Source organism: Dromaius novaehollandiae, chromosome 1 (genome assembly GCF_036370855.1).
Source record: "Dromaius novaehollandiae isolate bDroNov1 chromosome 1, bDroNov1.hap1, whole genome shotgun sequence".
In the NCBI taxonomy this organism is placed as follows: Eukaryota; Metazoa; Chordata; class Aves; order Casuariiformes; family Dromaiidae; genus Dromaius; species Dromaius novaehollandiae.
In genome coordinates, this window is record NC_088098.1 from 46,685,152 (window position 1) to 46,711,123 (window position 25,972).

Here is a 25,972-nt window from a genome sequence, read left to right on the forward strand (position 1 = left end):
GCCCTTCCTCGGCGGCAGCGCCGCGAGCCGCTTCCGGCGAAGCCCGCTCGCCTTCAACAAAGATGGTGCCGCCCGCGCCGGCTCCGCGGGCGTGAAGGCGCCGCGCGTAGCTCCCGCTTCCCTCCCGTAAGTACGGGGACGGGGCCGAGGGGCCGCGCCGCCGCCGCCCGCTGCGCCGCGCTCGTGGGGATGAGGGAGCCGCGCGGCGCCGGCGAGCGAGGAGAGCCCGCCCCGGGGCCTGGCCAGGGCTTCGACTCCCCCGCGCCGCCGCCCACCGGGCCGAAACGTGCGAGGGGCCGGAGCGGGCGGCGGTGGCGCGGCGGGGCCGGGCAGGGCCGGGCCGGGCAGGACAGGCCTCGCCGGCGGCGCGGCCCGGAGCGGGGCGGGGGGAGGCGCCTCCCCGCCAGCAGCCGCCCCTCTGTCCCGTGCGCAGCGCGGTTGCAAGCGCAACTTGATTTTTTTTTTCTCCTTTTTCTTGGGGATTTTTGTAACATGCGGACACGCTGCGCCTGACCGCACCGCTCACGGATTTGGTAGGGTTGACCTTATCGTACCGAGGCAGGCATAAGCAGCCCAGTCCCCTTGGCGTTTGGGAAAGCGCAGATGTGTTTCTAGCAAAAACTAAGTAAATGTTCCTTGTAGGGTTGGGAAGTTTTTTGTAGATCCAGGTTTTCAAAAGTTTTATCCCTGCTCTTGGAAAGAGTCTACATCAGTGGATCCAGAAGAATCCAAACTTGTCCATGTGAGTACGGAAATAAGTCAAGGGCTGTGCTCATTCATCGTAAGAAGGAGATATATTTCTTAAAGTTTGGATCGACAGTGAAAAGATACATTTTTGGAGTGTACCTGGGGAAGGTTTGAGCTGCATCATCCTTTCATTTTTGAAGCAGAAGTAAACTGGAGTCTCATTTTTGCTTTCCTTCTAGCACCTGTATTAGCAGAGAAAATTATCCTAGTGCTTAACTCTGGATCCTTAGATATAGGCTGAGATTGAAATTAGTTCTTTGCTGCATTAAACTCTGGCCCTGGAGCATTACACACCAAAATCCTGATAAACTTCCATGTCCAACTGCTTAGTTCCTAACTCTGAACCAGCCCTTTCTTCCTCATAGTAAACACACATAAAGAAATACTTAATCTTAAAAAAAAAAAAAAAAAGCTTTAAGTATCAGGAAACTCTGTGCCAGTGACCTCTTTGTTAAGGGGCCTGATGCACTTCAAAACCTTGGTTGCGCTCGCACCAATGTCAGTGGGCCAAATGCCTGTTTGAACAGAAATTCTCCTTTCAGATTCGTAACCATAAAGGCATTTTTCAGTGCAAGAAGGTGCAGACAGAGCTCGTTTGAAAAGGCCTCACTTTTGAAAAGTGTTGACCACTTGGACCAGTAATGAGGAAGGGAAACTGAAGAAGTGTTTTGAACTGACTTAGTGTTCCCTGTTCAGTGCATGGATGAGCCTCTTAGATTGGCCCCTTGATGACCAACACAGAATGTGAGACAGCGGGGCTTCATAGCGTGAGAAACTCTTTTCTGCCTGGGTTTAGATAATTCTCTCAGAGCTGTGGTTAGATGCCTCTCTTGCATTGTGCAAGCACTTTATCAGCTTTATTGAGAAAATAGTGGGTTTCTTTATTGAGAAATAGTGGGGATCTGCTTCCTAAATTGTATCTGGTTTTGTTTTAATCTGGTGATTGCTCCCAGTAGTGAAAAAGTATTATGTAGAGACCAGAATCTTCAGTTTCATCCGTCCAAAATGAGCATCCTAACATCAGCCTAGAGAATCCAGTTCTCTGTCTCATTTGCTGTTCTTCTGTCACATTGCCTGCATTATTGTCTCTGGAGTTTGATACAGTCTGAGCTATGCCTAGCAAATTAGGCTTTTTTAAGAACATCTGTGCTGGGATGGCTGTTGCTTGATTCCCAGATGACCCTAGGCAGAAGGCAGACATTTCAAAATTCAGTTCAGGATATCAGAAATCTACTGGCAAGCTCAGTAAAGATGCAGTCCTCCTGAGAAGGTGCCCTCTAACATTGCTTTCAGCACTCAGGGAAAGTTTTGTCAGAGTGGCTTTATCACAGGATGTCAAAGATGGGGTTTTCTTGTCTCTGTCTTTTGGCCATAAGCTCTTACGTTCTGTCCAAAATGCCATTTAGGAGCCTACATGTTTTGTTGAATGCCTGCCCTGGATTTTAACATCCAAGCCATTTAGGTGTGTCTTTGATGGGGCCTTGGGAGTCAGTAGGCATCTCTGACAATTTGAAGACATGAGCAGGTTTCCTACAAAAGCTTTGAAAATCTCAGATTCTCCCTGTATCTTCAAGCTGAAGTATGGTTTCTGCAAGGTCTAGCTGTCAGGACAGCAGCTTCTAGTTTAATTATCAGAAGCTCTCTCAGTAATCACAGCTGACACTTGCTACAGTTTTTTCGGCTTCATGATTTAGTCATGAGAAAGTATTTAATTGTGTTCCTCTGTCATTTTCCTTTTCAAGTGCCATTAATGACCTAAGGATGTGTTTGTTATTAATGACTAGGCTAGATGTCTTGATTCAGTTCACAGCTCTGGCACTAACTCCTGATATAATCTGGGATAAGTTGCTTAGTCTCTCTGGGCCTTGAGTCCTCTCCTGTAGAGTGGCTATAAAATGCATCTTTTCCAACTTTTGTCTAGTCAGAGTGTTGTTCGAGTGAAATGGAAGCTGACAGAGGGCATCCGATTGCTTTCTATAAACGCATTAGAAGGGTAAATACCAGGGAGGGAGAAGATCTACTTACGCTAAAGAACAGTTTTGGCAGAAAAACAAATGCCTGTAAATAGAAGATGAATAATTTTAAAATGGAAATTCGAAGAAATTTTCTCATCATCAGATCAGTGAAGTTCTAGAACAGCTTTCCGGGATAAGTCAGAGGAGAGAACAGCTTGGTGTATAAGATGCACTTCTAGTCCTTCTAAAATTAATACGCATTGCATAAGCCAAAGCTACCTGCTGACTCTGTCACCCTTGCTGCTGGCTGTGCTGTTTCTGTCAGTCCTGCTGCTGCTTTTCCGCTACTGTGGCAGAAGTACTGCAACAGCAACAATGTCAGAGACAGTGGTAATAGAGGTCAGTTGTGCCATCTGTTTAATTTTGGGGGGGTAGAGTCTCTTAGGGACTGGCGAATACTCTAGCTGCTTTTAGTATGGACCTTGACCAGTTAATGGATGGTGTTATTTGGCATGGTTGTTTGTTCCAACAAAGGACTGGCCTTCACAATGCCAAAGGTTCCCTCCTGTCTAATACTTCCCAGAAATGGCTGCATTTTAGTTTCTGAGACAGTGAAATCTGAGCAGAAAGATGGCTGGGATCACTAATAGTTTTCCCAGGTCAGTGATTCCAAGTTTGGCATTCTTTCTAAAGGTTGCCGGATACCAAACATCACTTCCGGATGTTAAAGATTGAAGTATTTTAATCTCCATGCGTGTTCCTACTCCTTTTCTCATATTCTAGGTTGTCAAATGGATGCCAGAGACAAGCAACTTCTACGCTCCATGCGTCTGGAGCTCTGCACAGAGGTGCTCGTGGATGGACTTGTTATTCAGTATCTCTACCAAGAAGGCATTCTCACTGACAGTCATGTTCAAGAAATAAAATCCCAAAATACCAGTCAAAGGAAAACCATGATGCTGCTTGATATTCTTCCTACTAGAGGACCCAAGGCATTTGATGTATTCTTGGATTCCTTGCAGGAGTTCCCATGGGTTAAAGACAAGTTGAAGGCTAAGCGTAAGGAAATGACAGTAGAAGATCCTGCAGGTAAGGCCAGAATTGTTATTGCTGATGTTTTGAAGCTTGTTCTCAGCTGTAATTTTGAATGTATTAAGTGTACCAGTAATTTCAAGTTATGCATCATACAGATAGGGAGCATGATACCAGCATAGGGCACAGCCTGAATTTCCTGGAAGCCAACTAAATGCCAGGGAGTGTTGCGAAGTTTGGGGAGTGAGCAAGGCAGAGTTTCTGGATACTGAGAGGCAGCAGCTTCCATACGGAAAGGCTGCATTTGGAAGGTCTGAGATGTGGGACCCGGATTCCCTTACCACAAAAGGGTCGGACTGTAAAGAGTGGTTTTAACTAGCGGAACAGCAGTCTCTTCGCAATCCATACCTAATTAATCTATGTTTTATGCATATTTTGCAGTGTTTCACTTCTGTATTGTTGATATTGGCAGGATTTTTATTTACTTGATTTTATTATGGTTTTAATAGTTTTAATTTAGTATCTACTAATTTAGAATTATGTAGTTTATCATGTTTATCAGAGTGCAAATGTCTAGGATTGTCACCTCCAAAATTACTAGCCATTGCTTAACTTTAAAAAGAGCTTAGGAGCGAACAGATTTAGTGGATGTTACATAATCTTATTTAGTCAAATCTCTTGTTTTCTGACATTTAGATGTATTTCTAAAACAGTTTTCTGAGCTTGATGTTTGCGCTGAAGTTTTTTTTTTTTTTTTTTGAATACACATATGCAATTGTTGAGCTGTTCTGAAGTACGAGGAAAAATGCTTAAAATACACTTTTCCTGTCCTAGTAAAGATTTTTTGAAACATGCCTGAGCTGTTATCCTAATGTTACCAGCTAAATAGTGAAGTAGTCCTCACTTGGGAACATTGTTTCTGACCAGTCTGATTAACGGCTTTTCTTTTCCCATCAAATCTCACCTGATTTGGATTCGATCTTACTATGATGCACATGATGTGATTTTTCCAGTGTCAGTGTGTTTTGCATGAGACTCTAAACTTGTGAAGATGTGTTACTAAGAACTATTGAACATCATGCATGCCTGCACCTGAGTTAGCTGCACACCCGAGAATGTTTTGTGAAGATCTGCTGGACAAATAGGACATTATCTTACCTTAGGACATTTTTAATGGAATATTATGACAGCTTTTCTTTCTGTTGGACGTGTGTGTAGATTGCTTTATGCTTGCTCCCCAGCTGCAGAACCGGGTAAAAAAACCTTATAGAACTTTTTCGAGAATAAATACCACATGCCTCCCATAGGTGAAAACACTGTGAGTTCTCAGCACAATGCAATCTTGTGGTATTGGAAGTGTTGAAAAAGACTTTGTTGATATGACAAATCCTGTCATGTTAATGTTCTGTATTTGCCTTGCAAATCAGTGTGTTTGCTAATTGCTCGTTAAGCTTTTGAATAATGTCTACAGTTCCACAGACACACACACATGGCCACCAAGTACACTCAAGATCACATATTTTGTTACTCGAAAAATAGTTTCAGATGTTTATTCTTTTGTGGATTGGTTCTTCCCATTCTTGATGGTTTATGACTAACATGGTGTATTTATGCATATCAGGTGCTCTGGTTTCAAGTGGGTTGACTGTGCCTGATAATCCTATTGCCAAATCTTGTGTGTAAGCTAGAAAAGACTTCCAGATTAGATCAAAGGTTAGCATTATTTTTACAGTGATAATACAAAATGTAAAAACAGGATTAGAGGCAAATGACCAAGTCAGTTTTAATATTTGTTGCTTGTTCTTTGGGAGCACCACGTGTACCTTAATAAATGATCAATGCATCCTGAAATTAACTGAAAATTATGGTGATGTCATCAGTGCTGTTTGCATGAAAAAAAATGTGGATTGGGATAAAAAAGCCTCACTTTGCATTCCGAACAACAAACTTGTAAGCTTTTGTCTCAGTAGAGTATTGAGCATATGCTTGACTTTAAACATTGAAAAAGCTGTTGGTTCTAATAAAAATATAAGCATACTTAAAATTAAGTATATTCTTTAGTGCCGTGCTAGATAACTTAACTTCTACCTTTTTGGAAACAGTTCTTATAAATGATGATTTGTCACTGGCGATTTGTTTTAAAGAATCCATTTGTAATGAAAAGAACCTACTATATACACATTACCTTTTCTAAAACCATAATACTTTTAAAATGAAAATTGATTTTATGGGCTCAGGTTTTTAAATCGTTATTCCTCTGAATCATGCATACTTATGGAAATCGCCTGCCTGCTGTTCACTTGTTTGTGCTCAGTTAAAATTCTGTTTACTCAAGCAAAGTAGCCTCAGTTTTTGCAGATCTTTTGCAGGATGAAGGACTGGTGGCAAGTTGTTCCTTGAAGGAAGGCTTTATTTTATAGTCTCTTTCACTTCTAAAGGACTACATGTAGGACTTTTAAATTCAGTATTAGCTTTTCCCTGTCTGAGCATGAAAACTGTGGCACCTGCACAGTGATTTTTATGTAGGTCTTTGGATTATTGTGCATCTTGTTCAAAGAGATCAGACTTGCTCTCTTTGGTTCAGCTGAGAAATATAGTTTGTTGGATTCCAGTCAAATAAAATCACAACTGTACTTGTTAAGAAGCTTTTAATTTGTTTTCTTCCACTAGTTAAAAAACAGAAACCAAACACAGAAATTTTAGGAGGAGGACAGAAATAAAAACATTTTTAGTAACATTCTAAGAGCCCTGTAATTATGATCTGGTGGACTGAGCAGCTATGGAATGAAAGCCAAAGTCTGAGACCTAAACAAGACACTGCCACTGACCCATCGTGAGGCTTTGGGCAGATTGTTCCGAGCCAATGGATTTATCAGTTCACAACTCGTGTAACTCAGTATAATGTTCATGGAGCAGCACAGAGTGTGTCTGTAAATCAGCCCAGGATTCAGCCCAGAGTATGCTGTTTGGCTGTTTGCAAATAAATGAACCTGAAAAAATTTGATATCCTGAGTTTTATTGCTGATTGTCAATTTGATTTAAAAATTACAGTTCTGTGTACTGTTATCTGCTGTTGTTACAAGGAGCACAGAAGGCCCTAATCCTGCAGAGCACAAGGAGCAGAGTTCCCACTGGAATGAGTAGAGTGACTTGCAGGCAAGTAGGGCTACTTACATCTGTATAAATTCACCAAAGAGACCCAAGATTGCTTCCCCTTGTTTGTTTGCTACGTACATGTGACAGCCTGTTGACTAGCATCAGTTTTCTGCTCTCTCTTGTGTGGTTCTGTCAGATGGTCACAACTTCAGGAAAACCTTTTCTTAAGGTTGGGAAAACAGGATTACAAAACCAAAAATTGTCAGGATGGAAATTCAGAGTCATGTGCTTTGGAGGTAATTATTAATGACCTAAAATAGTCCAATTTCAAGATGACAGGGTACGTTTCTTGCTTAAGAACCTAGAATAAAACGGTTCACTCAGTGCATAGTAGCCTTGCAAGACTTATAAATCATTCTAAACATCAAACCACAGTGTGAGTTTCTGCTTTTGAAGATAAAAACTTTTGCTGTGATAAGAGCTAACAAAAGTACTGCAAGTCTATTCCATTAGGAAAAGACTGTTCTGTTTTTTCTGCCCTAGTTCAGCTAACTTTATGCCTTTGTCAGGAGCATAAATCTTCAATATAGTATTTAATTCCTATGCAAGACTACAGCTGTTGGCAACAAAATTCCATTCTTTCTAGGAACAGCAAACAGTTACTCAATATTTTTTTACACTGAGCAAAAAAAATATAAGCTTTGAAGGCATTTATCAGAGTGGTTTTCTGATCTCTCCCTGCTCAGGAATTTTTTTGCCCAAGTATTATGTTTCTACATAAACTATATGTTGCTATAAAATTGTTTATTTCTAGACGTGTTAGTAGTGCACGTCTTTGTAGTATACATTATTTCTTCACAGGAAATAACAGCATGGTGAGAAAGAGAAAAATCTGAGACAGAGTTTTTGCAGTGGCATTCTGCAGCAGCAGTTGCTGTCCTGGCAAACGTCAGTGAATTTGGGGCATGGAATCACGCAGGATCATCTTGAGAAGGCTGTTGTTTCGCAGCTAAGCAAGGGATATTTTCTAATGCATGATCTCTTTGTTGTGGTACCTCACCAGGAGTCTGCATTAGGGTCTTGTAGGTGTAAGTGGGGTGGGGGTTTTTTGTCCTGTTTTGATGTGATCGGGGTTTTCTCATGGGCATGTGAGGAATGAGTGTTCTTGTATACCTATATGAAGCTTCATGTTGTGTAACATTTTGGATGAAGCATGCAAACACAAAACAAAGCAAAACATGTGCTTTTGCTGAGGAAGCATTCCTTCCTTCCCCCGCTCTCTCCCCCTCACCCGGCCCCAGCTTTACCAAAGTCCTTTTTCCGCAGCTGGGTTGTAGGTTTCTAAGAATTCTGATTCAAATGCAATAGTATTAGGGCATGGGGAAGTTTAGCATCTCTTCTTACCTTTTGTTGCCTGCTTCCTGCCCTCTTCCTATCCTGCTTCCTCTGACCCCTAATGTGAGGAAACAGCCTGGTCTCTTTCCTTTTCCATTTAGATGTCAGATAGGACAGCAGCTGATGAATTCTTTTTCTCTCTCTAAAATGGTGGACAGAAGAGGGTGTTTTTTTTCCTCTTTCTTCTCTTTCCCTCCCCTCTCTTGTATGGCCCAGTGACAGAAGGGGGAGTTTCTTCCCATGTTTGTCTGAAGGAAAGGGATGGGCTTAGCAGCCTTGGCCGCACTGGACTGACCTGGAGATGAAGGAATGCCCTTGTGTCATATTCCAGTCCCTGAAGGCTGTAGAAAATGCTCCCAAGTTCTCTTGAGAGATTCAGCTATATCCTTGCAGGAGAATTTCCCAAACTCTTTTCCATGCTCCCCTGAAAATCAGGTGTTATATTTATGGCTTTGGCTTTGCTCCTGACCACAGTGAGATCTGTGAAGTCTGGCATTAAAGGTCTGTGCGCACACTCAATAAACAGCATGAATCACGATATGGACAAGTAATCAACTTCTCCAGTTCCACAGAGTATTCTGTGTATGCATGTCAGTTTAAATGCGTGTGAGTATGAACATAAGATCTTTTTTATAGCTTAGGGAATATTTGCTGTGTTGCTTTTTTGCCATGTTAATAAGCAGCTGTGTTTATGCTACTTACATTTATATTTTTTGCTCTGGGGAGCCTAGATCGTAGGCAACACTGATAAGAACTGTAGTATTTCCTGTCCTGTCTCGAACTGTTTCCTTCAGATAAATTAACAGAAGGAGATAACCATAGTTGATATCAGCCTTGATGACACAGATACGTGAGGCTAATAATAATACAGATTTAATAACAGGTATAGTGCCCTGGCAACAGGAGAAGAGGACTAAGTGCTGGCAAGGGAAGTTATTGGACCAGCCGTGTCTGATCTCATACCAGTGCTTATAACTCTTAACTGATACTAAGAGGGAGCAATGGGTAATAGGGCTTGAGGGCTTCCTCGTGCAGAGAATGGAGCCATCCATCTGCTGACCAGATCTCATGACTTCCAAGGATTGCTGCTGCCCTAGGGCTTGAATCCAAGGTATCACAGATTGCTAAGGCCTGTCCAGCCTACAGACTTTGCTACTAGTAATACTGCCAGGGTAGACCTTCAGCAGATTAAGGATGACTACAGGGCTCAGCAAGCTGGAGTGAAGGGATGGAGCCTAAGTGATGTTCTCCTCCACTCTGTCATTCAAGGGGAAAAGCTTGGGCAGGAGCTGATGCATCCTGCAGGTTGTCTGTGCACCTGGTGGCATGGCCAGTACTTTGGACTCTACAACCACAAGACCCTTTTCAAGAAATGAGGACTGCTAGGAACAGATGGGATCTACTTGACAGTGTGGGGCAAAAGCATCTTTACCAGCAGGCTTGTTAACCATGAGGAGGGATTTAGATTAGGTTCATCAGGTGATGGAGACCAAAACCTGCATATAAACGTTGGAACAGAGAATGGGGGAAGCAGACAAGGGACAGCATGACAGGGGATTGCTCCTGCACTGCCTTCGATAAAGTGGGGCAACTATTTCAAGTGCCCCCTCACACAGCATGGAAAACAAGTGAGAGAAAGTGGAAGTCCATGTACGGTCACAGAGCTATATCATTGGATTTGCAGAAACATGGTGGGATGGCTCACATGGCTGCAGTGGTGTAGTGGATGGCTTTAGGCTCCTAGAAGACAAGGAAGGTGTTGCAGTCTATGCAGAGGAGTGTCTTGAATGCACAGAGCTTTGCTATGGTATGGTCAACAGGCTGGTCAAGAACTTATGAATTAGGATCAGAGGGGAGGCCACTAAGGGGTACATTGTGGTGGTATCTGTTAAGACTGCCTGATCAAAAAGAGGCAGAGCCTGGAGAAAAGAAGGCTTAGGTGGACCTAATAGCAGGCATCCAGTACCTACAAAGAGGTTATCAAGAAAAGACAGAACCAGGCTCTTCCCAGTGGTGCATGGTGGGAGGATGAGAGGTTCTTGCTGGATATAAGGAGAAACTTTTTCCCCATAAGGACAACGAAGCAGTGGAGCAGGAGCGCAGAGAAGGTGTGCAGTCTCCATCCTTGGAGGTTGGCAAGACTTAGCTGGAAAAAGCCATGAGCAAACTGGTCTGATCTCACAGCTGATCCTGTTTTGAGCAGGAGGTTGGAATACAGATCTCCTGAGGTCCCTTCCAATCTAAATTGTCCTATGATCCTTTGAAGCCTTCTTTAAAGAGTGCCCCTGTTGCAAGCCCTGCTTCTCAGGGAAACTTTAACCTGTTTACTGGAAACATAACACAGTAGGGCAATCCAAGGGATTTCTGGAGTGCAGAAGAGACTATCTTTATGAATGGGTTAGGTAAGTGGACTAAGGGGGAGGTGCACTACTGGCTGTGCTACTCATGAATAAGAAAGAATTGTTTAGGGATGTGGTTGTTAATATCAGTATTGGCTGCAGTTACCATGGAGTGCTAAAGCTTAAGATCCTGAGGGAAGTGAAGGAGGCAAGTAGCTGAGTAAAGATCCTGGACTTCAGCTTGTTCATGGAACTGGTTGGTGGGAACCTGTAGGAGGCAGCTCTGAAGGGCAAAGCGCCCAGGAGACCTGATTGGTCGCCACGGACAACCTCTTTAAAGCACAAAAATAGTCCATTCCAGTGTGCAGGAAAATAAGCAGACATGGTAGGAGGCCAGTTTGGCTGAATGAGGAACTTGCAACTGAGTTCAAATTCGGAGAGGAATTTCCTAGGAGGGGGAAGGTGGTCCGGGAAGTAGCCAGGACAGACTACCCAGGAGCAATGTAGAAGCATTGTGTGGGTGTGTAGGGATAGAGTTATGAAGGCAAAAAGCTGATTTGGATTTGAAACTGGTCAAGGACATGAAGGACAACAAGATGGGCTTCTACAGGAAAACTTCAGGGAGAGGAAGACTAAGGAAGATGCTGGCCTGTTGCTGAATGCAGCAGGCAACCACTGATGAAGGACCCAAAAGCGGCTGAGGTACTCAGTGTCAGCTTTGCCTGGGTCTTCATACTTAAGGTCTGTTCTAGGTCTCCTTGGTCTCTGTGCCAAGTGATGGAGATTGGGTGAGGGAGATGCTGTTTATAGTAGAAGAGAGTAGAGTTAGGAACTACCCAAGTAAACTGGACATATACAAGTCCATGGAACTGGGCGGGATGCATCTGAGGGTGCTGAGAGAGTCAGCCAATGTCTTTGAGAGGCTGCTGTCTATCATGTTTGATAGGTTATGGTAAGCCAAGTGCACGAAGGACAACAGTGTGACTGGGAACAGACAGCATGGATTTACCATGGATAAATCATGCATGATCCACTTGATTCTTGCCACCTATGACAAAATGACTGGCTCTGTGAGTGAAAGGAGTAGATTGCATTTACCTTGACTTAAGCAAGGCTTTCAGCAGTCTCCCGTAGCGTTCCTGTGGCTACTTGGAAAGGTATGCACTGCATGGGTGGACTGCAAGGTGAGTGAAAATAGGCTTGGCCACCAGGCTTAAGGATTAGCGGTCAGTGGTTCAGTATTATCCAGCTGGAGGCTAGTTACGTGTGGTGTTCCTCAGGATTGATGGGGAACCAATGCCGTTTAATCTTTTTGTCAGTGACCTGAGTGACCAGGAGGGAATGTATCTTCAGGACGCCTGTAGGTGAATTAACTTTGCACATTTGTTTGTGTTCTGGGATCTTCTGAATTGTGCCTGGATCAGGAAGGCAGAATGACTCTAGACCTTGGGGAGCTGTTGACACAGGAGAGTTGGGACTGCCTCTCAGAGGGATCCCAGCAAGCTGGAGGAATGGGCTGGCAGGATCCCCGCGAAGTTCAGTATAGATAAGTGCAAAGTTCTGCACCTGGGATACAAAATTCTCACAAAACAGGACAGTCTGGTCACTGACTGGCTAGTGGCAACTCTGCAGAAAAGGAGCTTGGGGTCTTGGAAGACAGCAAGTGTGATAATCAAAACTAACCATATACTGGACCACATTAGCAAGAACAAAGCCAGCAGGTTGAGGGAAGTGAGTATTCCCCAGTAGCTGATATTCAAGAGACCGTATTTTAAATACTGTATGTGTCTTCAGGCCCCCAATACAAGAGAGGTATTGACAAACTGGAGAGAGTCCTGTGAAGAGCAACTAAGATAGTTGGTGTAACATGATGTCCAAGGAAAGGCTGAAAAAACTGAATTTGTTCCCAGAGAAGAGCAGGCCAGGGAGGGACTCTGACTGCAGTCTTTAACTAATATGGGTTTATAGAAAAGGTGGAGTCAGACTCTCAGCGAAAGGAAAAGAAGCAACAGCCATAAGAGGCAGCAAGAGAAATTCTGATTAGATATATGGAAAAAAAATTCATGAGAGGTTAAGCACTGGCCAGCAAATGTTGTGGCCCCAATAGGGCTGCCCAAAGAGGCTGTGGAATCTCCATTCCTGGAGGCAGTCAAAACTCGGTAGGAGAAGACCCTGAACAACCTTATCAGACTTCGAAGTTGGCCCTGCTTTGAGCAAGAGGTTGGACTAGATGACCTCCAAAGGTCTTGTCCAACCTAAATTATTCTGTGATTCTATAAGCTTGGCACCACATTCTGTGTACTCAGTATAAACTGTGGGATTTGAATCCAAAATGTAACTGATGCTGACATAGGGCACTTTGGGTATGTCTAGTTCAGGTTAGGAATGTGCTTTTTAAAACTGGAACATTTGAATTGGATTTCTTTCAGGTGAAACTAAACAGGAAAATGTGCCCCAAGTTCTAAGGAAGCAGAATAGAGCCAGTCAGAAGTGAAACCTCCCAACTGTGTAAAGGCTGCATGTCAGATCCTCAACACACACTCTATCAGTCTATAGGTCCTCTCCTACTGCTCTGCACTGCTTGCTAATATAGATGTAACCTTTTCGGGCCAGTGGATGAGGTGGTTTTGTCCATAAACACCTGCAGTCTTGGAATCTTTTCTTTCCAAAACACTGTATTCATACATAAATATAGAGGTAGATGATACCAGAGCTGCTGCTGCTGCAAATAAATGCATAGTTTCTTTGCTTATTTAGGTATAATGCTGTTTCTTGTCTTTGGGAATGTCAGTTCTAAATGGCTTATGGAGTTTACTACCTGCAGTTTTCCATTAGACCATATATCTTAATTCTCTGTCCATTTTTCTCCTTGACTTGCACCATAGTATGATGAACTTGTGCCAGAGTCTTTTACTTCCATAAAAATAGTTGCGGTCCTCTGTGATCTTCCTTTGCAGGATGTGATCCTGTGATTTGATATAGACAGTGGGTAAACATGAAAAAGTGAGATGCAGTTATTATTTTTGCATTATGTACCAGTACAGGCATTCTGTTGATACTAATTAATGCCCCTTGTGGCCTATATGTTTACACTAATATATGCTCCAGAGTAAGTGAGAGAACTTCCTACTTAAGACTTGTTAGACTTCTTTTCACAAAATTTTTCTTCATGAATATTTTCCTTCAGAGCTGGCCAGCTCTTATTTTAACACCTCCTGAATTGCCTTGGAGCGCCATCTGAAAATGTTTGTTTAATTGTTGTATTCCCACTGCAGAGAGACAATCTGTTGTCTTTTATAATTTAAGACTGTGAATGCTGTTTTTAAAGAGCAGCCAAACAACAAATACACCCACCTTAGTTTGCGTGTATTGTGGAGGTTGCATTGCTGTCCAATGTCAGTAAAAATGTTGACTTGTGTCTTGTAGTGAAAGTTCGATTCCACTGCAGTCACTAGCCAGACTCCTATTGACTTGAGTACTTGAGTAGGACAAAGATTTTGCCACTGATGGCTGGGGTTTTTTTTTGGTTTTTTTGTGTGTGAAGGAATGGATACTCTGCCACCTTCCCTCACTGACATGACAGCATGTCTTGACCCTCATAGAAAAATCATTTCTGCAGACTGCGGGCTTCTATGGCATTTTTCCTGTTGCCTGAGAATATCAGCAATGTTATGGCTACCTTGTCACTGAGAAATGGACTTCTATGACACAGGTCATGAAGCTCCTCTAAGATACAGTTAACTTGTGGTTATTATATCCCGAGGGTCCTCCCTGCCTTGCCATGTGCAGCTAAGCTTTCCTTCCAGATTTGTTTACTTGTTTTTATTGATACATGTTTATACAAGTAAGAATGGGAGCACCCAGGTATAACTCATTGTAACCTCAGAGGGATGCAGCTGCAGTCTACCTAGTTAGGAGATTTAAGGCTTTATATACAAGACTTGAAAAGCCAGTTGTTAACTGTTTGGCAATTGTCTGTGTAAACAGAAAGCCTATTTTGTTGCTTCTCTGAGCAATTGAACCGTTGTTCCAGTATACTGTCAGATTTTCTTTCTAAAGTTTTCTTCCTGCTTTTACTTTGTCTGTGAACAGATTTGTGCTCCTGCATATCCTGACGCATTGGCAAGGAGTTGTACATGTGTTTTGACAAGCACCTCTATTTCACAACATTGGGACGAAGCGAAGCTTCAGTGTTCCTTCCAGTGTACCTCTAGAGAAGGAGCTGATTTGATTTATATTACACAGTTGGTGTGTGCAGAAAATAAGCCTTAATGCATCAGGTCAAGGGGAATAAACTGCCATTAGTGCACCACTTCTGCTGGCAGCCTTCTTAATCTGAGGGTTTCACCACCTTGTCTGGGATTTTCTAAACTACTTCTTGTTAACCCAAGTCAACCCCAGCCCTCCTCCCCTTCAAGATCAAGGGTAAGCTTCCCCTGGCTTTAAAGAAGGCAGATTTAGTCCTGTGCTGCTGCTTTTGAAAGTCTTACCTTTCATTTGTACTTAATGATGTGTTGAGCTCTTTGATGAACAGCCTGTTTCAGTTCTGGCTCTTTCTAATAAAACATGCACTATGAATGAGTGAAGGGACTATGTGTAGTTTTGAACAGGTAAAGGGTTAACTAACTAAGCTGCCAGAACTGGGATTTTCTGACTTGCTCTAGTAGGAGGTAAGCTTCCTTAATGGACAGCTGATTCCATCTTTAGGCAGGGCTACGTGTATCCTCAGCAAAAGAACTGTTGAGGAAATGAAACTGGAATAAAAAGGAAAAACAGTATTTTCCAGTCTCCCTGTGTAAAGAAAGGATTTCTTCAAATATGTTTTTCTTTACTGTGGTTCATGACCATGTTTACTTAGCTCTTCAAAATGACAAGACATTTTCTTTATGCTTAGCTCTTCTTCTGTTTAATTAAAAAGTCATCCTTTTCTCTGTGATCCGCTTCTGCCACATCCTACATGAGATCAGTTTCTCCTTCTATCCTTGAACAGTGATTGCTGTAGTTAGGGTTGCCAAACACTCTTATCATTGCCACCTTGTTTCACATGTTCTGATATTCTGAGAAGTTCACCTGTAAAATACTTGTTTTAAAAGTCACATAAGGTTATAGGTAGAAATGCTAGCTGGCTGCTCATAGTAGAAATTAATTTAGGATTCGTAGGAAATTGCACTTGCAGGCACCTGACTCCAAAATGCGAATCCTCAAATCTTCTTCTGAGTTGCTGTCTACGCTCAGAGCCAAGTCCCTAGGCGCTGCCGTTTTTGCAATCTAAGTTCCCCGGGCGCTGAAAGCGCTGCTCTGGGCATGTCCCAGGCTGCCTCTGTCTTAACAGTATGGAGCAGCGCGGCACTGCCTAGTGTCAGGGTACACAGCTAGGTGTTTCTCCACCGCTCTTGCCTGCAGGCCCCGAGCCCGTGGGCATTCTCAGCACAGCCCGGCAGAGCAGGTGATGTCTTCTGCCAGGAGCTGGCAGCGAGCTGAGCAGCCTGTGCCTCCTTGCCAGCCAGCAGCACCGTGGTTAGGGTGCTTCCCTCGCTGCCCGCTCTGGTACATGTCATGGTGTTCTGACACATGGATAGCAGTGTGATTTCAATGCTCTCTTAAAAAATCCTCTTGTAAAAAAATCTCTGGAGATTTTTTTGCGTGGAATAATTGAATATGACTCCACAGTGTAACAGCAAGGAGACTGCCTTGTGACTTAGTCAGTATGTCTATGTTTCATATGACCACTGCCCCGTCAGCTGTTTTGTAAATCTGTGGTAGAGGCCTCACTCCAAGAGAGGGCTTGAATCTTTAATCTTCACTGGACTAAAGTGCTTCCCAGTAGCTGAAAGGAACATATCTGAGTCCCAGAAAGAAATAAGATAGGGCTTAAGCTCCTTTCCTGCTTGTTTTGTATGGGCTAATTTAGGCAGCTCCCTGTTTGGTGTGCTGGCTTTTGTGAATCCTATCCTTAATGCACCTAGCTCCCCCAGAAATTGTACATGGATTTTGGTGAAATAATTCACACCTATTCTGGGGGAAAGGGGTTGATGATAACCCTCTGTCCCCACCTTCCATCTGAATCCAGAAGAAATGACCCTGTAACTGAGAGTCTCATTTTCATTTATAGCAATCCTAGTTATCATAGATAACAATATTCTTGTTGTTTAAAAATGCTCAAGTAGGTATGTGATCTTCCTTTTGCTGTTTTGCTTGTCTATTTGAAATTGTACGTATATTAGGGATTTTTCAACATGCAGCATGGTTAATGGGCAGACACAGACCGTAGGTAAGACAGATGCATGATACATGCTTAGCACAAACGTCTACCTTTTAATGACTGTTACCAGATCTGTGTTTATATAAAATTAATATGCCTAGCCACTAGTGTGACATTGCATTAATCTGATATACTGCCCACTTTAAAGGCCTGAAAGGAACTCCTCAGTCTTTAGAAGGAGATTGTAATTTTACATGGTTTTTATTGCCTTGAATTTATGATTGAACAGCTAGTACTTCCACAGCTCAGTGGCTCTTGCACTTGGTAACATTCATTCTGTATCACTGGGTATTTTTGTTGAGAGGCATTATATTCTGATTAGGCAAGCAGTGCACTATTTTTTCTTCTCTTGTCCTGCCTGTACAAATATATTGCTTCTTCATATTAAGCTCTTCGGTGAGTCTATGCTGAAATCACTTTGAGTTTGTTTAAAGAAAATGAATCTTGATAATGATAGCAACAATAATATCATGAAATTCATTGTAAAGTCTTCCGTAATCATCTGTAATCATGCAAATGTTCAGAAAGACTGACCTAGCTTTTTGCTTTTGTGCATAGGCCTTTCGAATTGGCCTTAAATATTAAAGAGTTGGGTTTCCTTTTACTTTCTTTCCCTCCTGATAGCATCCTCCAAGGTGAAATTCCCCATTGTATGCTTCTTCAGCTTCTTTCTTCAGCTTGAGCTTTCTGTTGCTGAACTCTATCAAATACTGGGTACTTTTGTCCATAAAACTTCAGAGGTCTAAGCTAAGGAAATATACAGGGTGTCCACATTTTGATATGGCTTTCAGGACACCTCCTTCCTTCCTAGCATGAATTGAGGAAAGGTTGTGAATTACTTGTGCAAGATACAGCTGTGCTAATGCTTCTTGTACTAAGTAATATACTGTCCAGTTAAAATTGCAAACCCTCAAATCTGTGTAGATTAAGACACTGTTTTTTATGTTTGCTGTCTTTACCTTGTGGATTCATTCTGGGAAACTGTCATCATGTCAGCAACGTTGTCTGAGTTATACATATCCAGATAAGCCTGAAGCTCTTCAGACTTCATCACTGTCTTGCATTACTGTCTGGGGGGCGATTATGAACTCTTTCCACACAAGACTCGGGAATGTTGGAGAACACCGATGTGCTAAACAGGAGTCCTGGAATTGGGGCTCTAGTAACTTAATCCTGTAGCATCAGAATGGGCACAGACACAAAGCATACAAACTCCTGATGGGGGGAGTGGGAGGTGGCAAGAAGCTCGGTACTGCCAGGTGTTAATTAGCCTTCTGATTTGGCCCCAGCTAACAGCTGTGCACTTTTAGGCTTTGCACTAATAAACAAAGTCCTTTTCTCCTGTTGTACGCCAAAAGTGTGGCTTTTTGCTGTTTTAGTACTCAGTTCCTATTGACTCTACAAGTCATTGCTCTAGCTCTTTTTCCTCCCATAGCACTACCACCATTAATTTAGTTACTTAGACTGCTAATTTAGTCTTGTGCATCAAAAATAGCATTTACAATGTCATATTACTAATGAAGAGTTACTCTCTGAATGAATTAAATCTTTTGGTTTATTGAGCATGGTAGTACAGGAGCAGGGTATAAAATCCACTGGGAAGCCACTTGTATTCCCACACCACTTCTGTGTAGGCCTGATTCCAAATGTTTCTGCTTCTTTCCAGTCCTTATCTGGTTCTAGTCATGTTTCAGCCACAACTTTTGTGCTTTTTCCCCATTCCGAATATCTTTTTCCGTCTCAGCTTATTATTTCCTTATGCGTAACGCTTTCATAGATCAGTTAACATTACAACATATAGCTGATTTAACTCTGAAGCACAAAACACATTGGTCATACATACCATTAAGGAGTTTGATAGCATTTCTGAGAACAAACTGAACATCATTGTGTAATATCTTCTTTAGAAATCTAAAAGCTAAATCATATTTGGACCTTGCTCTAGGATTGGATGTTCTGCCTTTGTCAAGATGTTTGGAGTGGGTGTGTTATTATTTCATGTCCTTTCTGATCAGCTTCTGGGTCCAACAGTATCACAAGATAAAAAAAAATTTCTTGGCACATAGAATACATAGAGAAGGTACAAAGCATTGGCTGCTTTGCCTTGTTATAGTGAACTGCTGTTGACGTATCTACACACTTGTTTTCTGCATTCCACTAAATTCGACTGTCATATTCGTTTTTTTGTATATCATATCTTCCTTGAACTAAAAAATCAGCAACATCAAAATAGCCCTGAAGTGTCCTCCTCCTACAAAAGCTTCTCATCTTTCTTTCGCAAAGAACATTCATTCCTGCCATCATGGTCTCCTATTTTTTCCAGGCTGTAGTTTATCTGCTATAAATCCTAAAGTACAATTGTGACTCCTGCTTTGTCCTTAGGTCATTTCAGCTGTGCAGTAGATGCCCATTCATTCCTACTGCGGCTGTTGAGCTTACTGCTTGTGCTATGTTTTATAGACTTACCCACTTTGGTTTTGAAAAAGGGGCTTTCTGAAGACTTTGTCGGAATGCTGTCGAACCCTTACTCAGTCCACATTTTGAACTTGCCAGCTAGGGTCAGTGTTTTTGGTAGGCACATCGTTGCCTTGCCATTGAGCTGTAGAGGCACAAAGGCTTGGAAGGTTTTGTTCTGTGGGATTCATTATGTTATTAGTAATCTTCCTTTTCCTGTAGTTGACTTGTAGATGCTCAGAAAGCTTCCTTGCCTGTAAAGTCTTAGCAGTAAAAGGAAAGGTGTCTGAGGTTTTGTTCTGCATTTCAGTATTAGCCACTGGGATGAGAGAGGTTGAAAGGACAGCTGTGCTGGGTCAGACCTGAGGTCTGTCATGTGTTGTATACCCCAGTGAGTCACAGCAACTCATCGTTAACTGTTTCCAGGCTCTGTCAAGCTGGCCTCCCACGGCGCCACGAGGAGGAAGCTTGACTAGGGGAATCCCAACAGTGGGGTAGGACCTATTGCCACTCGCTCTCGCTATCCTGTCTCCAGGCAGAGAGGTGCCAGGTGGCATCTGTTGGCACCTTACATGCGTCTGGGAAGTGGGGTCGGTGAAGCCTTGTTTGGGGCTCCTCTCTGCCCCGCCTTTTGAAAATTTTTAACTCCTCGACCCTCAAGCTTCTCCCTTGCTTCCATTTATTGTAATTCTCCTGGTTTTCCCATGTGTTGCTCTCTGACATCTGTGCCAGCTGGGGAAGGCTGGTCAGAACAGTGGGCAGGAGCAGATGCCTAGGAAAGGAGAAGTTGAGAGTGAACATTTCATTCCAGGGTTTTCAGTCACTGCCTTTTCACGCAGTTTTTAATACTCAGTTTGATCTTTTAATTTGGCTGGGAACTACTTAGTCAAAATTACATCTTTTAGCACCCCAGACATAATTATTTTCATGCAAAGTGATCATATAATGTGTATCTGAAGAAATGGCATATGCTGTGCCTGGAGCACTGAAATGAATTACCTCAGATGTAGAGGCAGGATGCAGTCACTCAAAACAAAGTATGATTTAGGATCAAGATAGTCAGATTTGGAAAATAAGCTATTAGATAATCTTCTCCCATCATTCCAGGTTTATAAAATAAATATTGGCATGTGCACACCAAGGTGATTGGTGCTTTAGGAATGCCAAAGAGGGTGTAGTTATTTGACAGAACTACTACCAATTCTGCACTTGTTTTTTGCCTAAAGATCATGAAAAAGTGGTGAGAGCTGCTCTCAGCTTTCAGAGGGTCACCCTTTTTTGGTACCTTGAATTCAAAATATACATGGATGTGTAATTAGTTTATTTCCTATGGGAAACATACATGTTTAGGTAGTTGAAAATAGGTTGTTGTAGAGAACTGGTACTTCTGGCAGGCTCTCCCTTACCTTATGATGTTCCCATGCTGAGCGGTGAATCTTTGGAATCAGGAGAAAAAGAAAAAACGCGGAAAAGCGTTGCTTTTCCTGATGCTTTTTCATGGGGAAAACTGCATGATTGGATTATATTTAGTACAGAAGCAAGCTAAATTGCTTGTCTTGAGAATTTAAATCATTAACTCTTTTCCCTCCGTACAAGCTGGGTGTTAAGCTCTAAGCAGCAGCCAGCTGAGCAGTCTGCTCAGAAAAGCTCCTTGCGCTTTGAACAAGCCGCACTTTGCAGCTGGAGCTTTGTCCCAGTACCGAAAGTCTGTGTTACATTTATGCTATATAACACACCAGCATCTGAGAACGTAATTTCAGGTTAGTTTTCTACATGACTAAATCCGGAGCAAAAGATGAAATTTACTTTCTGTGTTTCACTTTCTGTATAGACTGCAGCTGTTGTGTAGCGTGTGGATCAATCCGCAAAGCCTAATAATTGGCCTAGTTTCATTATGAAATCTTGAAATGGAACATTAAAAGCTGATGCCTGTTTGGAGATGAAGCCAATTATAACCCTTTTTGCTACAAGTTGAAGATGCAAGTTTTGCTTTGTTTTCATTTTGATCTGAACACAAATCATCCTTTTAATATTATGAAAGTTTAAGGCAAAGGTGTTCTTGATGTGTGCAGTCCAGTCTGTTCTGTGTTTTCTCATCATATTTCTTATTAGTTCTTGTTTTCTTTTGGACCATGAGAAAGATGTCTGTGAGCTACAGGTGGAAAAAGCTTTATATCAAAGATTTCTTTGTAAACCAGCAAACTTCTAGGAACTAAGCAAGTCTGTCTTTTTGTAGCTCCCTTGCCCTTTCCAAGGTATGTTTTCTTAGCTGTGGTTGAACAATTGAATTGTAATCTGTAAAGAAAAGTATATAGTAGCACTTTTAAACACTGACATGAAAACCATTTGGTTTGCTAATAATTGATTTAAATAGCTCCAAAAAACCTTGTTATGTAAACTATAAAGTAGAATTCACTGCATCACCTACTGACTTTTATCATATACATCCCAGCCTGAAGGCACTAGATTTCAGGCCTCCTCTGTGACCTGCCCTAAAGGTTATGCAGGAAAAATTTGAACTTCAGACTGAGATGGCATGGTGTAACACCTAAAAGGAGAAACATCCCGTATTCCTACCAGGCACTAGGACTAGCAAGAGAGCTCTTGTTAACAGCAACAGAACTCCCAGGCTTCCTAAAGGCTAGCAATGATATTTTTGCTATTAAAAAGTGCCTAAATAAAAAATCCATGAAAGCCTTGATCTTGCATAAGCATTTTACTCTTAGGCCCTGAAGCTTTTGTAGTAGTCCAAGTTTAAAACTGGTAAAAGAAACTACAGCTGACCTGTGTAATACCAGAGACCCAGTTGCATTACGTTTCAGAGGAAGCACTTTCCAAAGATCTGAGCCTTTCTCACGAGGCACCTCTCACTGCTTGGGGTGAGGGCGAGTTAACACCAGCAGTGAAGCCTGAAAGTGCCAGGTGTTCATAACCTACCATGGTAGAGATCTTTTACTACATCACAGTTTTTCTAGGGGTTCAGCAGACTGTGATCAGCAAATGTATTATATTTGGGAAAGAAGAGGAAACTGGTCTAAAGTATAAGTAGTCATTCAGCTGAGCTCGTGGTTTCAGTAGCTGCACAAACCTCAGTTTTCCTGTACTTAACCTGTTTTGATTTGACTGTCTAACACTATGCTCATCCTAATGTTTTTGTATTGCCCTGCTCCCCTGGAACTGAGATAAGCTTGGTGCTGGTAATGTCTGGTGTGTTAATTGTCATGTTCTGCCTCGACTTGATTATTTTTAAAAATGGTACCACATAATTGACTATTCAGGATCAGTTCTCTTTTAAAGAGTTCAGTTTGCTCTAACAGCATCATTGTTGCTTTACAGTACTTTTTTCAGAATTTCTGATCAAAGTGATTTGTGGTGCTTGAACTTCCCACACTATTCTGTAATTTACTCCATGTGGATTTTAATCTTTGTCCAGGGCTTGCTGACTACCCATGCAAAATGTGTGTGGAGAAGGAATTTCCCCTTTCAACTCAATAGCAGAGATGATATAAAAAAGTTAATGTAGCTGTCTGCTCCACTCCCATGGGTGGCTGAGATGGGCTACAGTTACACATGCCATCTTATTGTTCTCGTTCTGAAAAAATGTTACCGAAGAAAATGTTGTTTATGTGACAGTTGTGTCTGGCGAAGAGAGATTTAAATGGTGGACTCCGGTCTAGATCTGAACCATGACTAAACTTTGTGTGGATGCTAAACCAAGATCCCAGAAATCTGATGTCTCCTGCAGCCCTGGTTGAGATCACATGGCTCCCTTGTCTGCGTCTCTCGGGGAGTGAGTGGAGCACACCACCTCCAGTCGCAGGCATGGAGAAGTGGATAATGCTTGGCTTTTATTTCTAAGCCTTGAGGGTTAACATCTTCAAGTCTTCCCTCTGCCTTCATCGTGAAAATTGTTTCTTTCCCTCACGCAAACTAAGAACAGCAGGTTTGGCAGCATGACTCTGGGTGCTGGGCGTTTAGACAAAACAGCAAATAGTGTCATACACATGGAAAAAGGGTTGGCAGTGCTGGAGTGAAAGCAAAGCTGAGGGTAAATGTGGATGTCACGGTCCAGAGACCTGCCTGTTAGCTCCCCACTGTTGACTGCAGCGTCATTCTCCAACGGCCTTTTCAATTCATGCCTTACTTGATATGTAGGTCTCAGTTTATTTGTGGCGGTGAGCAGCATTTTTAAAGAACACTTTCTTCGCTCTCATGCATTCATAATTCTTGGTTACTCACCCAGGCTTAACTGTTCCTTTTTACTGCCCGTCTTGTCGGTCACAGGCCATTTCTTAACATGCTGTTGTCAAGTTGTCTCTAAACCCCGACATGGTCTGTTGTATGTTTTGGTTTGCTTTTTGGCCCGATCTGGTGCAGTTACCCAAATGCCATACATCTTTGGTTTCCAAAGATTGCCCAAGTCTTAGTTTGAGGGCAGTGAACTCCCTTTCCCCATCCCTTTAGGACTGCTGTATTTACTTCCTACATTTCAGTCCCTATGTATAGTCTCTTAAAAACCTGCTTCTTTGAGCATCAATAAACAACCCTACAAGAGTCTTTTCCTTACATTTTCAGTAGATGGCTTCCTCAAACCCCTCCACTACATGCCACACACCCAAATAATACTGGGCTGCTCAAAGTCACTTGATATAATGACAGAGGAGACTGATGCACAGAATTGCTTATGGTATCTCAGTCTGGTGATCCACAAAGAATTATATCCATGATAATCTGAACTGATGTTAGCATTCGGGTACCACCACTTCCAAGACCAGGTAGATCCTATGGCACGTGCGGTTGTTTTTACGTAAGAGTGTCAGAAAGGCCATAGTGGGTGATGGTGTATTTTGATAGGGCCAGTTAGTCCCATATTTTCCTTCTGGCTTAGGTCTTTTTGAGAAGCGTAAAAGAAGCCCCATATTATTGGATTAGAAATAAAACTTCTCCCGTGAAAAATTCCTTCCCTACCTTCTTACAGTTAATGGTTGGATTTAATTCGTGGAGCATGAGAAAGCTTGTACTGTCATTTAAAACGAGCAAAAAAAAAAAAAGGAAAAAAATTTCCTCTGTGTGTTGGTGCCCTCTTGGTTTCAGTTTGATTTTGTGTCAGTGCCGGACACAGTCTAGCAGAGTGTTAACTGGGCAGAAGGTTGTTTCCTTTAATCTTTTACATTTGCTGCCTTTTCAACTTCACTGTTCTCTTTTTAATGGATTTTAAAGATCATTCTAAGCAGCATGCCAGGTCTTTGAAACAACTCTCCTGGCCAATTTTACCAATTTCTTCCATGTATTTCTAACCTATATTTGCTATCAGACTTATTGGTCAGTTTTTCTGTATTTTGCTGGTTTATGATGCAGGCACATATCTGAGCCTTGCTGTCTCTGCTTGTTCTGATTGTCGTGTTGAATACTGTATAGCCCATTTTTAGTTCTAAACTTACTGAATTAGCATGCAGAGCAGTCTTCTGTCTCTGTGGATGTATATATGTGTTTATTGTAAGCAGTGTGGTTGTTACTGTTGGCCATAGCCTGTTAAAATCCTGCTTTTTTCCTTGAACTGGTATGCTGATGATGCCCAGACCTCTTAAAATTTCTCACTTTTCTTTGAGGTTTTCAGCACTCACATTTCAGGTAGGTGCCCTGACTGAGCTCAAGTACATGTTGTTCAGCTGCTGTTAGCTTTATCACAAAATTCCTATGGTGAAATAATTTTCCCTTTACCCCAAACTGTTAATTTTGCCTGTGTGCTTGTTTGTGTGCTGGGACCTACTGAGTTGTGCCTGAAACCAGAAAGCAGAATGATTTGGGAATTTTAATCCCAGCTCTACCACTGATTTAATGTATGGCCTTTGGGCGAGTGACTGTTGGTCTGCTTCCCATTATGTGCAGTGGAGGCAATGATACTCATTTATGTATCTCTTGGAGCTACTCAGCTGTGGTACAACTACACAGGGTGGATGGACCCACCAGACCTGCAGTAACTAGCTGTGGTGGGTATGATGGAGGACTTCTTAATCACTTGCTGTGTATTTTTATTGCCCCCCTCCCAGGCCAGATGGATTTGAAATTTATAGTTCTGAGAAGCTGGAGTCCTTTGTTCATACCATAAGGCCTTTTTTCTTTTCTTTTCTTTTTTCAGCATGAGGGTATCTAATTTATTAAAAGGTTCAGTCAGCTGGAGTATGCACGTCTGAAAGCGGCACGCAGCAGAAGGTTCCCAGAGGGGGCCAGATGTGCGACTCTGTTTTCGGAGAGAGGAAGAATGAGGCAACTGTAAAATAAAAGATGTCTGATGTAGTTAACATACAAGTACCCTACAGAGAATGAGTAGTCTGCTCTCTTCCTCCATCATGCTAGAATATGATGGTGTTTCAAACCTCATCTGTTTTTTACTTTGTAGTATGTTCAATGCTTTATGACAGGTGACAGGTTTGATGACATCTGCTTCGCTCAGATTAAAAAAAAAAAAAAAAAAAACCACCTGCCTTCCCTTTCATTTGGGGCCTGTAAAGGGTTAAGCATTGCTGTATGCAGACATATACCCTGCTGTATTGATATTATGTATGTTGTAATAGAAAACAGAACTATCCAGGTCAAATATCAATAACATTCTATAAGCCTTTCTAGGAAAATATAATTAAAACCATTCAGAGCTGTTTCCCATAACTGAATTTGCTGTGTCTGATTGACTT

General features: G+C 42.2%; 1 protein-coding gene across 2 annotated transcripts in view; it reads left to right on the forward strand.

Moving 5' to 3' along the window:
- The window catches only part of CRADD (CASP2 and RIPK1 domain containing adaptor with death domain), an 83,310-nt gene continuing 57,338 nt past the window's right edge, over positions 1-25,972 (forward strand). The window contains exons 1-2 of one of the 2 annotated variants that reach the window (XM_026123210.2): positions 1-126; positions 3,486-3,791. In XM_026123210.2, coding sequence (XP_025978995.2) covers positions 3,494-3,791 — 298 coding nt within the window. In that variant the 5' untranslated portion in view covers positions 1-126; positions 3,486-3,493. Of the gene's footprint in view, positions 127-448; positions 743-3,485; positions 3,792-25,972 lie in introns of those variants that run through there. The other variant, XM_026123211.2, reaches the window with a different exon arrangement.